Source organism: Sebastes fasciatus, unplaced genomic scaffold, assembly GCF_043250625.1.
Source record: "Sebastes fasciatus isolate fSebFas1 unplaced genomic scaffold, fSebFas1.pri Scaffold_53, whole genome shotgun sequence".
Lineage (NCBI taxonomy): Eukaryota > Metazoa > Chordata > Actinopteri > Perciformes > Sebastidae > Sebastes > Sebastes fasciatus.
This window is the reverse complement of record NW_027428241.1, coordinates 45,368-60,000: the sequence shown is the minus strand read 5'-3', so window position 1 is coordinate 60,000 and position 14,633 is coordinate 45,368. Positions and strand designations below refer to the sequence as shown.

At 45.6% G+C, this 14,633-nt stretch overlaps 1 protein-coding gene across 1 annotated transcript in view; it reads left to right on the top strand.

Annotated features, from left to right (window-relative positions):
• LOC141763824 (protein disulfide-isomerase tmx3a-like) overlaps nt 1-14,057 on the top strand; it is a gene marked incomplete at its 5' end in the record, with an annotated part of 14,183 nt that extends 126 nt beyond the window's left edge. The window contains 10 exons of the mRNA XM_074628579.1: nt 219-318; nt 400-477; nt 2,876-2,942; nt 3,065-3,163; nt 5,468-5,525; nt 5,649-5,702; nt 7,328-7,384; nt 13,528-13,657; nt 13,733-13,801; nt 13,896-14,057. Of these exons, the coding sequence (XP_074484680.1) occupies nt 219-318; nt 400-477; nt 2,876-2,942; nt 3,065-3,163; nt 5,468-5,525; nt 5,649-5,702; nt 7,328-7,384; nt 13,528-13,657; nt 13,733-13,801; nt 13,896-14,057 (874 nt within the window). The remainder of the gene's footprint in view (nt 1-218; nt 319-399; nt 478-2,875; nt 2,943-3,064; nt 3,164-5,467; nt 5,526-5,648; nt 5,703-7,327; nt 7,385-13,527; nt 13,658-13,732; nt 13,802-13,895) is intronic.
• Between the last annotated feature and the right edge of the window lie 576 nt (nt 14,058-14,633).

The window sequence follows — 14,633 nt, the reverse complement described above, 5'->3', positions numbered from 1 at the left end:
CCAATCACAGGGCAGTAACTCTAACCTGTCTCCAGATCAGCCAATCACAGGGCAGTAACGTGTCAGACGCTGTGACATCATCACCCTTATGGAACATCAAGTTTTAATGAAACTATAAAAGATTATTTAATATAAAACGACAAAGTAATGACATCACAGCGTTCAGTGTGACATCATAGCGTTCAGTGTGACATCACAGCGTCGTGTCGTGTCTTCAGGCCGCTGGTTCGATCCCTCAGCAGTCTGCAGCTCTTCCAACACGCCATGAACCGCCATGATGTCATGTTTGTTTACGTTGGAGCCACGTCACAGCTGAAGGTACACACACACACACACACACACACACACACACACACACACACACACCCTGCTGACCTCTGACCTCTGATGTGTTTTTAGGGAAACTACACGTCAGCAGCCGAGGAACTGATCGTTCACACCTCCTTCTTCTCTTCTACCAGAGATGTCCTGCCCAAGGTTGGTAGGACGCTAGAGGACGGTAGAGGAGACTAAAGGACGCTAGAGGACTGTAGAGGAGGCTAGAGGACGCTAGAGGACTGTAGAGGAAGGTAGAGGACGGTAGAGGAGACTAGAGGATGCTAGAGGACTGTAGAGGAGGCTAGAGGACGCTAGAGGACGGTAGAGGAGGCTAGAGGACGCTAGAGGACTGTAGAGGAGGCTAGAGGACGCTAGAGGACTGTAGAGGACGGTAGAGGACGGTAGAGGAGACTAGAGGATGCTAGAGGACTGTAGAGGAGGCTAGAGGACGCTAGAGGACGGTAGAGGAGGCTAGAGGACGCTAGAGGACTGTAGAGGACGGTAGAGGACTGTAGAGGAGACTAAAGGACTGTAGAGGAAGCTAGAGGACTGTAGAGGAGGCTAGAGGACGCTAGAGGACTGTAGAGGAGGCTAGAGGACGCTAGAGGATGCTAGAGGAGGCTAGAGGACGCTAGAGGACTGTAGAGGACGGTAGAGGACTGTAGAGGAGACTAGAGGACTGTAGAGGAAGCTAGAGGATGGCAGAGGAAGGTAGAGGACGGTAGAGGAGACTAGAGGATGCTAGAGGACTGTAGAGGAGACTAAAGGACGCTAGAGGACGGTAGAGGAGGCTAGAGGACGCTAGAGGACTGTAGAGGAGGCTAGAGGACGCTAGAGGACGGTAGAGGAGGCTAGAGGACGCTAGAGGACTGTAGAGGACGGTAGAGGACTGTAGAGGAGACTAAAGGACTGTAGAGGAAGCTAGAGGACGGCAGAGGAAGGTAGAGGACGGTAGAGGAGACTAGAGGATGCTAGAGGACTGTAGAGGAGGCTAGAGGACGCTAGAGGACTGTAGAGGAGGGTAGAGGACGCTAGAGGACTGTAGAGGACGGTAGAGGACTGTAGAGGAGACTAAAGGACTGTAGAGGAAGCTAGAGGACGGCAGAGGAAGGTAGAGGACGGTAGAGGAGACTAGAGGATGCTAGAGGACTGTAGAGGAGGCTAGAGGACGCTAGAGGACTGTAGAGGAGGCTAGAGGAAGCTAGAGGACTGTAGAGGAGGCTAGAGGACGCTAGAGGACTGTAGAGGACGGTAAAGGACTGTAGAGGAGACTATAGGACTGTAGAGGAGGCTAGAGGACGGCAGAGGACTGTAGAGGACGGTAGAAGACTGTAGAGGAGGCTAGAGGACGCTAGAGGACTGTAGAGGAGGCTAGAGGACGGTAGAGGACTGTAAAGGACGCTAGAGGACGGTAGAGGACGGTAGAGGAGGCTAGAGGACGGTAGAGGACGGTAGAGGCAGTTAGAGGACTGTAGAGGACTGTAGAGGACGGTAGAGGACGGTAGAGGATGGTAGAGGATGCTAGAGGACTCTAGAGGACTGTAGAGGAGGCTAGAGGACGGTAGAGGACTGTAGAGGACTGAGAGGACTGTAGAGGACTTTAGAGGACTATAGAGGACTCTAGAGGACTGTAAAGGACGCTAGAGGACTGTAGAGGACGGTAGAGGACGGTAGAGGATGGTAGAGGATGCTAGAGGACTCTAGAGGACTGTAGAGGACTGTAGAGGAGGCTAGAGGATGGTAGAGGACTGTAGAGGACGGTAGAGGACTGTAGAGGAGGCTAGAGGACGCTAGAGGACTGTAGAGGAGGCTAGAGGAAGGTAGAGGACTGTAGAGGAGGCTAGAGGACGGTAGAGGACGGTAGAGGACTGTAGAGGACGCTAGAGGACGATAGAGGACGGTAGAGGAGGCTAGAGGACGGTAGAGGACGCTAGAGGACGCTAGAGGAAGCTAGAGGACGGTAGAGGATGGTAGAGGATGGTAGAGGATGGTAGAGGATGGTAGAAGATGCTAGAGGACTGAGAGGACTGTAGAGGACTGAGAGGACTATAGAGGACTGTAGAGGACTATAGAGGACTATAGAGGAATGTAGAGGACTATAGAGGACATTAGAGGACTGTAGAGGACGCTAGAGGACTGTAGAGGACTGTAGAGGAGGCTAGAGGACGGTAGAGGACTATAGAGGACGGTAGAGGAGGCTAGAGGACTCTAGAGGATGGTAGAGGAGGCTAGAGGACGCTAGAGGACTCTAGAGAACTGTAGAGGACGCTAGAGGACGTTAGAGGACTGTAGGGGACAATAGAGGACTCTAGAGTACTGTAGAGGTCGCTAGAGGAATGTAGAGGACGGTAGAGGACACTAGAGGACTGTAGAAGACTATAGAGGACTGTAAAGGACTGTAGAGGACTGTAGAGGACGCTAGAGGACTGTAGAGGACAGTAGAGCACAGTAGAAAACTGTAGATGACAGTAGAGGACGGAAAAGGACGGTAGAGGACGGTAAACCTGAACTGGTGATGTGTGTCGATGTCTCCGGTTAATCTCAGTCTTGTCTCCAGGCCGTGTCCGTCCCTTCTCTGCCGGCGGTGGTGGTTTTTAAAGATGGAGGCTACTTCCCCTTCGACGGTGAGACAGGAAACTGTCCTGTGGCTGGTCTCAGTGTCCCAGGAGAGGACATGGTTACTAATGGGTTAATAATAATGTGATTAAACATGAAACATCAACTTCCTGTTTTATTTACGTTTCAGAGAAACGTGACGGAGATCTGAAGTCGTGGATCAACAGAGAACGTTTCCCAAACTACCTCAAGATTGACAGCTACACCCTGTACGCCATGGGAGACTCAGGTAACCGCTGTGATGTCACATCCTCAGGTAAAACTAGTGATGTCACATCCTCAGGTAACACTAGAGTGATGTCACATCCTCAGGTAAAACTAGTGATGTCACATCCTCAGGTAACACTAGAGTGATGTCACATCCTCAGGTAACACTAGAGTGATGTCACATCCTCAGGTAAAACTAGTGATGTCACATCCTCAGGTAACACTAGAGTGATGTCACATCCTCAGGTAACACTAGAGTGATGTCACATCCTCAGGTAACACTAGAGTGATGTCACATCCTCAGGTAACCGCTGTGATGTCACATCCTCAGGTAGCACTAGAGTGATGTCACATCCTCAGGTAACACTAGAGTGATGTCACATCCTCAGGTAACCGCTGTGATGTCACATCCTCAGGTAGCACTAGAGTGATGTCACATCCTCAGGTAACACTAGAGTGATGTCACATCCTCAGGTAACACTAGAGTGATGTCACATCCTCAGGTAACCGCTGTGATGTCACATCCTCAGGTAGCACTAGAGTGATGTCACATCCTCAGGTAGCACTAGAGTGATGTCACATCCTCAGGTAACACTAGAGTGATGTCACATCCCTGGAGGACAGGGAGTCAGTGGAGGTTCGGGAGGACAGGGAGTCAGTGGAGGTTCTGGAGGACAGGGAGTCAGTGGAGGTTCTGGAGGACAGGGAGTCAGTGGAGGTTCTGGAGGACAGGGAGTCAGTAGAGGTTCTGGAGGACAGGGAGTCAGTGGAGGTTCGGGAGGACAGGGAGTCAGTGGAGGTTCTGGAGGACAGGGAGTCAGTAGAGGTTCTGGAGGACAGGGAGTCAGTGGAGGTTCGGGAGGACAGGGAGTCAGTGGAGGTTCTGGAGGACAGGGAGTCAGTGGAGGTTCTGGAGGACAGGGAGTCAGTGGAGGTTCTGAGGACAGGGAGTCAGTGGAGGTTCTGGAGGACAGGGAGTCAGTGGAGGTTCTGGAGGACAGGGAGTCAGTGGAGGTTCTGGAGGACAGGGAGTCAGTGGAGGTTCTGGAGGACAGGGAGTCAGTAGAGGTTCTGGAGGACAGGGAGTCAGTGGAGGTTCGGGAGGACAGGGAGTCAGTGGAGGTTCTGGAGGACAGGGAGTCAGTGGAGGTTCTGGAGGACAGGGAGTCAGTGGAGGTTCTGGAGGACAGGGAGTCAGTGGAGGTTCTGGAGGACAGGGAGTCAGTAGAGGTTCTGGAGGACAGGGAGTCAGTGGAGGTTCGGGAGGACAGGGAGTCAGTGGAGGTTCTGGAGGACAGGGAGTCAGTGGAGGTTCTGGAGGACAGGGAGTCAGTGGAGGTTCTGGAGGACAGGGAGTCAGTGGAGGTTCTGGAGGACAGGGAGTCAGTGGAGGTTCTGGAGGACAGGGAGTCAGTGGAGGTTCTGGAGGACAGGGAGTCAGTAGAGGTTCTGGAGGACAGGGAGTCAGTGGAGGTTCGGGAGGACAGGGAGTCAGTGGAGGTTCTGGAGGACAGGGAGTCAGTGGAGGTTCTGGAGGACAGGGAGTCAGTAGAGGTTCTGGAGGACAGGGAGTCAGTGGAGGTTCTGGAGGACAGGGAGTCAGTGGAGGTTCTAGAGGACAGGGAGTCAGTAGAGGTTCTGGAGGACAGGGAGTCAGTGGAGGTTCTAGAGGACAGGGAGTCAGTGGAGGTTCTGGAGGACAGGGAGTCAGTGGAGGTTCTGGAGGACAGGGAGTCAGTGGAGGTTCTGGAGGACAGGGAGTCAGTAGAGGTTCTGGAGGACAGGGAGTCAGTGGAGGTTCTGGAGGACAGGGAGTCAGTGGAGGTTCTGGAGGACAGGGAGTCAGTGGAGGTTCGGGAGGACAGGGAGTCAGTGGAGGTTCTGGAGGACAGGGAGTCAGTAGAGGTTCTGGAGGACAGGGAGTCAGTGGAGGTTCGGGAGGACAGGGAGTCAGTGGAGGTTCTGGAGGACAGGGAGTCAGTAGAGGTTCTGGAGGACAGGGAGTCAGTGGAGGTTCTGGAGGACAGGGAGTCAGTAGAGGTTCTGGAGGACAGGGAGTCAGTAGAGGTTCGGGAGGACAGGGAGTCAGTGGAGGTTCTGGAGGACAGGGAGTCAGTGGAGGTTCTGGAGGACAGGGAGTCAGTGGAGGTTCTGGAGGACAGGGAGTCAGTGGAGGTTCTGGAGGACAGGGAGTCTCTGCAGCAGACTGATGGGCGGAGACGAGCTATGTCTTTAAGAATAAGACGTGGTGATGTGATTGGTTCGTGTGAAGTGAATCCGAGGCTGTTGATTGGTTCGTGTGAAGTGACTCCTCCTCTCTCGGCAGGTAAACTGGTGGCGTTGGCGTTGGTGGAGCAGAAGAGTCTGAGTGACGACAGTCTGAGGTAAGACTGGTCGTACGGTCAACACTGTGACATCATCTATCATCTTACCTTCCTATGATGCATATCCTGTTTCCTGTTTCCTGTTTCCTGTTTCCTATTTCCTGTTTCCTGTTTCCTGTTCAGGTATAAGAGTCTGGTGGAGAAAGTGTCTGCAGACTACAGAGACATCTACAGCAGGTCAGAGTCTCACAGGACACAACGTCCTCTAAAGACACAACGTCCTCTAAAGACACAACGTCCTCTAAAGACACAACGTCTCCTAAAGACACAACGTCCTCTAAAGACACAACGTCCTCTAAAGACACAACGTCCTCTAAAGACACAACGTCTCCTAAAGACACAACGTCCTCTAAAGACACAACGTCCTCTAAAGACACAACGTCCTCTAAAGACACAACGTCCTCTAAAGACACAACGTCCTCTAAAGACACAATGTCCTCTAAAGACACAACGTCCTCTAAAGACACAACGTCCCCTAAAGACACAACGTCCTCTAAAGACACAACGTCTCCTAAAGACACAACGTCCTCTAAAGACACAACGTCCTCTAAAGACACAACGTCCCCTAAAGACACAACGTCCTCTAAAGACACAACGTCTCCTAAAGACACAACGTCCTCTAAAGACACAACGTCTCCTAAAGACACCGTCTCCTAAAGACACAACGTCCTCTAAAGACACAACGTCTCCTAAAGACACAACGTCCTCTAAAGACACAACGTCTCCTAAAGACACAACGTCCTCTAAAGACACAACGTCCTCTAAAGACACCGTCTCCTAAAGACACAACGTCCTCTAAAGACACAACGTCCTCTAAAGACACAACGTCTCCTAAAGACTAAATGTCCTCTAAAGACACAACGTCCTCTAAAGACACAACGTCCTCTAAAGACACAACGTCTCCTAAAGACTAAACGTCCTCTAAAGACACAACGTCCTCTAAAGACACAACGTCCTCTAAAGACACAACGTCCTCTAAAGACACAACGTCTCCTAAAGACACAACGTCCTCTAAAGACACAACGTCCTCTAAAACAAAACGTCCTCTAAAGACACAACGTCCTCTAAAGACACAACGTCCTCTAAAGACACAACGTCCTCTAAAACAAAACGTCCTCTAAAGACACAACGTCCTCTAAAGACAACGTCCTCTAAAGACACAACGTCCTCTAAAGACACAACGTCTCCTAAAGACACAACGTCCTCTAAAGACAACATCCTCTAAAGACACAATGTCCTCTAAAACACAACGTCCTCTAAAGACAGAACGTCAAAGACACAACGTCCTCTAAAGACACAACGTCCTCTAAAACACAACATCCTCTAAAGACACAACATCCTCTAAAGACAGAACGTCCTCTAAAGACACAACGTCCTCTAAAGACAACGTCCTCTAAAGACACAACGTCCTCTAAAGACACAACGTCTCCTAAAGACACAACGTCCTCTAAAGACAACATCCTCTAAAGACACAATGTCCTCTAAAACACAACGTCCTCTAAAGACAGAACGTCAAAGACACAACGTCCTCTAAAGACACAACGTCCTCTAAAACACAACATCCTCTAAAGACACAACATCCTCTAAAGACAGAACGTCCTCTAAAGACACAACGTCCTCTAAAGACACAATGTCTTCTAAAGACACAACGTCCTCTAAAGACACAACGTCCTCTAAAGATACAATGTCCTCTAAAGACACAACGTCTCCTAAAGACACAACGTCCTTTAAAGACACAACGTCCTCTAAAGACACAAATAGTTATGAGACATCAACATGAACCTGTCTGTCTGTCTGTCCAGAAACTTCTACTTTGGTTTCATGGAGGGCAGCGACTACATCAATGGACTGGTGATGGGGTGAGTTTGTGTTATCATTAATGTCTCTAGTCCTTGGTGTCTCTAGTCCTTAACGTCTCTAGTCCTTAACGTCTGTAGTCCTTAACGTCTCTAGTCCTTAACGTTTCTAGTCCTTAATGTCTCTAATCCTTAACGTCTCTAGTGCTTAACGTCTCTAGTCCTTAACGTCTCTAGTCTTTAACGTCTCTAGTCCTTAACATCTGTATTCCTTAACATCTCGTCTTTAACGTCTCTAGTCCTTAACATCTGTAGTCCTTAACGTCTCTAGTCCTTAACGTTTCTAGTCCTTAATGTCTCTAATCCTTAACGTCTCTAGTCCTTAACGTCTCTAGTCCTTAACGTCTCTAGTCTTTAACGTCTCTAGTCCTTAACATCTGTATTCCTTAACATCTCGTCTTTAACGTCTCTAGTCCTTAACATCTGTAGTTATTAACGTCTCTAGTCATTAACGTCTCTAGTCCTTAACATCCGTAATCATTAACGTCTCTAGTCTTTAACGTCTCTAGTCCTTAACATCTCTAGTCATTAATGTCTCTAGTCATTAACGTCTCTAGTCATTAACGTCTCTAGTCCTTAACGTCTGTAGTCCTTAACGTCTCTAGTTCTTAACGTCTCTAGTCCTTAACGTCTCTAATCCTTAACGTCTCTAGTCTTTAACGTCTCTAGTCCTTAACGTCTTTAGTCCTTAATGTCTCTAGTCTTTAACATCTCTAGTCCTTAACATCTGTTGTCCTTAACGTCTCTAGTCCTTAACGTCTCTAGTCTTTAACGTCTCTAGTCCTTAACATCTGTGGTCATTAACGTCTCTAGTCATTAACGTCTCTAGTCTTTAACGTCTCTAGTCCTTAACGTCTCTAGTCCTTAACGTCTGTAGTCCTTAATGTCTCTAGTCCTTAACGTCTCTAGTCCTTAAGGTCTGTAGTCCTTAATGTCTATAGTCCTTAACGTCTATAGTCCTTAACGTCTTTAGTCATTAACGTCACTAGTCATTAACGTCTCTAGTCCTAAACGTCTCTAGTCCTTAACGTCTGTAATCATTAACGTCTCTAGTCCTTAAAGTCTATATTCATTAACGTCTCTAATCCTTAACGTCTCTAGTCTTTAACGTCTCTAGTCCTTAACGTCTCTAGTCCTTAACGTCTCTGGTCCTTAACATTTCTAATCCTTAACGTCTCTAGTCTTTAACGTCTCTAGTCCTTAACGTCTCTAGTCCTTAATGTCTCTAGTCTTTAACGTCTCTAGTCCTTAACATCTGTAGTCCTTAACGTCTCTAGTCCTTAACGTCTGTAGTCCTTAACGTCTCTAGTCCTTAACGTCTCTTGTCATTAACGTCTCTAGTCATTAACGTCTCTAGTCCTTAACGTCTCTTGTCATTAACGTCTCTAGTCATTAACGTCTCTAGTCCTTAACATCTCTAGTCCTTAAAGTCTCTATTCATTAACGTCTCTAGTCCTTAACGTCTCTTGTCATTAACGTCTCTAGTCCTTAACATCTCTAGTCATTAACGTCTGTAGTCCTTAATGTCTCTAGTCATTAACGTCTCTAGTCCTTAACGTCTCTAGTCCTTAACGTCTCTAGTCATTAACGTCTCTAGTCCTTAACGTCTCTAGTCCTTAAACTCTCTAGTCCTTAACGTCTCTTAACGTCTGTAGTCCTTAACGTCTCTAGTCCTTAACGTCTCTAGTCCTTAACGTCTCTAGTCATTAACGTCTGTAGTCATTAACGTCTCTAGTCATTAACGTCTCTAGTCCTTAACGTCTCCAGTCCTTAACGTCTCTAGTCATTAACGTCTCTAGTCCTTAACGTCTCTAGTCCTTAACGTCTCTAGTCCTTAACGTCTGTAGTCATTAACGTCTCTAGTCATTAACGTCTCTAGTCCTTAACGTCTCCAGTCCTTAACGTCTGTAGTCATTAACGTCTCTAGTCATTAACGTCTGTAGTCATTAACATCTCTAGTCCTTAACGTCTCTAGTCACTAACGTCTACAGTCCTTAACGTCTGTAGTCATTAACGTCTCTAGTCATTAACGTCTGTAGTCATTAACGTCTCTAGTCATTAACGTCTCTAGTCCTTAACGTCTCCAGTCCTTAACGTCTGTAGTCATTAACGTCTCTAGTCCTTAACGTCTGTAGTCATTAAAGTCTCTAGTCATTAACGTCTGTAGTCATTAACGTCTCTAGTCATTAACGTCTGTAGTCATTAACGTCTCTAGTCCTTAACGTCTCTAGTCATTAACGTCTCTAGTCCTTAACGTCTCTAGTCATTAACATCTCTAGTCCTTAACGTCTCTAGTCATTAACGTCTCTAGTCCTTAACGTCTCTAGTCACTAACGTCTACAGTCCTTAACGTCTGTAGTCATTAACGTCTCTAGTCATTAACGTCTCTAGTCCTTAACGTCTCCAGTCCTTAAAGTCTGTAGTCATTAACGTCTCTAGTCCTTAACGTCTGTAGTCATTAACGTCTCTAGTCATTAACGTCTGTAGTCATTAACGTCTCTAGTCCTTAACGTCTCTAGTCATTAACGTCTCTAGTCCTTAACGTCTCGTCATTAACGTCTCTAGTCCTTAACGTCTCTAGTCACTAACGTCTCTAGTCACTAACGTCTACAGTCCTTAACGTCTGTAGTCATTAACATCTCTAGTCCTTAACGTCTCTAGTCACTAACGTCTACAGTCCTTAACGTCTGTAGTGATTAACGTCTCTATTCATTAACGTCTCTAGTCCTTAACGTCTCCAGTCCTTAACGTCTGTAGTCATTAACGTCTCTAGTCCTTAACGTCTCTAGTCATTAACGTCTCTAGTCCTTAACGTCTCGTCATTAACGTCTCTAGTCCTTAACGTCTCTAGTCACTAACGTCTCTAGTCACTAACGTCTACAGTCCTTAACGTCTGTAGTCATTAACATCTCTAGTCCTTAACGTCTCTAGTCACTAACGTCTACAGTCCTTAACGTCTGTAGTGATTAACGTCTCTAGTCATTAACGTCTCTAGTCCTTAACGTCTCCAGTCCTTAACGTCTGTAGTCATTAACGTCTCTAGTCCTTAACGTCTGTAGTCATTAACGTCTCTAGTCATTAACGTCTGTAGTCATTAACGTCTCTAGTCATTAACGTCTGTAGTCATTAACGTCTCTAGTCCTTAACGTCTCTAGTCCTTAACGTCTCCAGTCCTTAACGTCTGTAGTCATCAACGTCTCTAGTCCTTAACGTCTCTAGTCCTTAACGTCTCCAGTCCTTAACGTCTGTAGTCATTAACGTCTCTAGTCATTAACGTCTGTAGTCATTAACGTCTCTAGTCATTAACGTCTGTAGTCCTTAACGTCTCCAGTCCTTAACGTCTGTAGTCATTAACGTCTCTAGTCATTAACGCCTGTAGTCATTAACGTCTCTAGTCATTAACGTCTCTAGTCCTTAACGCCTGTAGTCATTAACGTCTCTAGTCATTAACGTCTCTAGTCCTTAACGTCTCCAGTCCTTAACGTCTGTAGTCATTAACGTCTCTAGTCCTTAACGTCTGTAGTCATTAACGTCTCTAGTCATTAACGTCTCTAGTCCTTAACGTCTCCAGTCCTTAACGTCTGTAGTCATTAACGTCCTAGTCATTAACGTCTGTAGTCATTAACATCTCTAGTCCTTAACGTCTCTAGTCACTAACGTCTACAGTCCTTAACGTCTGTAGTCATTAACGTCTCTAGTCATTAACGTCTGTAGTCATTAACGTCTCTAGTCATTAACGTCTCTAGTCCTTAACATCTCTAGTCCTTAAAGTCTCTATTCATTAACGTCTCTAGTCCTTAACGTCTCTTGTCATTAACGTCTCTAGTCCTTAACATCTCTAGTCATTAACGTCTGTAGTCCTTAATGTCTCTAGTCATTAACGTCTCTAGTCCTTAACGTCTCTAGTCCTTAACGTCTCTAGTCATTAACGTCTCTAGTCCTTAACGTCTCTAGTCCTTAACGTCTCTAGTCCTTAACGTCTCTTAACGTCTGTAGTCCTTAACGTCTCTAGTCCTTAACGTCTGTAGTCCTTAACGTCTGTAGTCCTTAACGTCTCTAGTCATTAACGTCTGTAGTCATTAACGTCTCTAGTCATTAACGTCTCTAGTCCTTAACGTCTCCAGTCCTTAACGTCTCTAGTCATTAACGTCTCTAGTCCTTAACGTCTCTAGTCCTTAACGTCTCCAGTCCTTAACGTCTGTAGTCATTAACGTCTCTAGTCCTTAACGTCTGTAGTCATTAACGTCTCTAGTCATTAACGTCTCTAGTCCTTAACGTCTCCAGTCCTTAACGTCTGTAGTCATTAACGTCTCTAGTCATTAACGTCTGTAGTCATTAACATCTCTAGTCCTTAACGTCTCTAGTCACTAACGTCTACAGTCCTTAACGTCTGTAGTCATTAACGTCTCTAGTCATTAACGTCTGTAGTCATTAACGTCTCTAGTCCTTAACGTCTCTAGTCATTAACGTCTCTAGTCCTTAACGTCTCGTCATTAACGTCTCTAGTCCTTAACGTCTCTAGTCACTAACGTCTCTAGTCACTAACGTCTACAGTCCTTAACGTCTGTAGTCATTAACGTCTCTAGTCATTAACGTCTCTAGTCCTTAACGTCTCCAGTCCTTAACGTCTGTAGTCATTAACGTCTCTAGTCCTTAACGTCTGTAGTCATTAACGTCTCTAGTCATTAACGTCTGTAGTCATTAACGTCTCTAGTCATTAACGTCTGTAGTCATTAACGTCTCTAGTCCTTAACGTCTCCAGTCCTTAACGTCTCCAGTCCTTAACGTCTCTAGTCATTAACGTCTCTAGTCCTTAACGTCTCTAGTCCTTAACGTCTCCAGTCCTTAACGTCTGTAGTCATTAACGTCTCTAGTCATTAACGTCTGTAGTCATTAACGTCTCTAGTCATTAACGTCTCTAGTCCTTAACGTCTCCAGTCCTTAACGTCTGTAGTCATTAACGTCTCTAGTCATTAACGTCTGTAGTCATTAACGTCTCTAGTCATTAACGTCTCTAGTCCTTAACGTCTCCAGTCCTTAACGTCTGTAGTCATTAACGTCTCTAGTCCTTAACGTCTGTAGTCATTAACGTCTCTAGTCATTAACGTCTCTAGTCCTTAACGTCTCCAGTCCTTAACATCTGTAGTCATTAACGTCTCTAGTCATTAACGTCTGTAGTCATTAACATCTCTAGTCCTTAACGTCTCTAGTCACTAACGTCTACAGTCCTTAACGTCTGTAGTCATTAACGTCTCTAGTCATTAACGTCTGTAGTCATTAACGTCTCTAGTCATTAACGTCTCTAGTCCTTAACGTCTCCAGTCCTTAACGTCTGTAGTCATTAACGTCTCTAGTCCTTAACGTCTGTAGTCATTAACGTCTCTAGTCATTAACGTCTGTAGTTATTAACGTCTCTAGTCATTAACGTCTGTAGTCATTAACGTCTCTAGTCCTTAACGTCTCCAGTCCTTAACGTCTGTAGTCATTAACGTCTCTAGTCATTAACGTCTGTAGTCATTAACGTCTCTAGTCATTAACGTCTCTAGTCCTTAACGTCTCTAGTCATTAACGTCTCTAGTCCTTAACGTCTCTAGTCACTAACGTCTACAGTCCTTAACGTCTCTAGTCATTAACGTTTGTAGTCATTAACGTCTCTAGTCATTAACGTCTGTAGTCATTAACGTCTCTAGTCCTTAACGTCTCTAGTCATTAACGTCTCTAGTCCTTAACGTCTCTAGTCATTAATATCTCTAGTGCTTAACGTCTCTAGTCATTAACGTCTCTAGTCCTTAACGTCTCTAGTCACTAACGTCTACAGTCCTTAAAGTCTGTAGTCATTAACGTCTCTAGTCATTAACGTCTCTAGTCCTTAACGTCTCTAGTCCTTAACGTCTGTAGTCATTAACGTCTCTAGTCATTAACGTCTCGTCATTAACGTCTCTAGTCCTTAACGTCTCTAGTCACTAACGTCTCTAGTCACTAACGTCTACAGTCACTAACGTCTACAGTCCTTAACGTCTCTAGTCATTAATATCCATGTAGAGACGTTAAGTACTAGAGACGTTACAGGTGACTCGGATCGAGTCGACTTGCATACGACTGTTTGAACTGCATGTGGATCAGCTGTTTGTTGTTGTTTTCGTCAGTGAGGCGATTGTGCCGTCCTTCATCGTAGTTAATCTGTCCAATGACGGTTACTTCCTGCCACTGGGCACCGTGGAGACGGAGCACCACCTGCTGGACTTCCTGAACGGGGTTCTGGACGGCAGCATCCAGGTGAGTCCGGATCCCAGACTAACAGTGAACAGGTGTATCAGCTGTGTTTCATTATCTCTGTTTTTGACCCCTCAGTGTCACGGAGGAAACGGCGTCGATCAGCGAGTCAGACGCTTCATTTACGACATCACAGTCACGCTGACGGTAAGTCCTGTCCTCATCAGTCCTGTTTCCTGTTTCCTGTTTCCTGTCTCAGTGACCTCTGACCTCTCCGTCCTCTGTCCGTCTGTCCGTCCAGCCGGTGTTCAGGCAGGCTCCGCTGTTCGGCTGCTTCCTGGTCGGCTTCCCGCTCGCCATCGTCGGCATCTTCTTCTACCTCTGCTGTAAGAACCGACCCTCCAAGAGCGACGACGATGGCGACAACGGCGTCGCGAAACTGGCCGACAAAAAGTCTGACTGATGAGGAGGACCTTCAACTAAACGTGATCCAGAATACTTTACTGTCCATCACAACATGTCCTCTGTCTTTGACCTGAAATCAAATAAAACCATGTAAACACCTCACCTCTGTTGTCATGACGACTGAAAGCAAATTTATTTAACGATCTAACGAATAACTTAAAGTCCTCCTCTGAGGAACAACTAGTGACTTCGATGTCTGCAGGAGTTATGACATCACAACTAGTTTGTATATATATATGTATATATATATATATATATACATATATACAGATATATGTATATATATACACATATAGATATATTTATGTGTATATATCTATCTATCTATCTATATATAGATAGATAGATATATATCTATCTATCTATCTATACATATATATATACAAATAAATATATCTATATGTGTATATATATACATATATAGATATATCTGTATATATATATACAGATATATGTATATATATGTGTATATACGTGTATATGTATATATATATATATCTATAGATATATATGTATATACATGTGTATATGTATATATACATATATATCTATAGATATATATCTTTATATATCT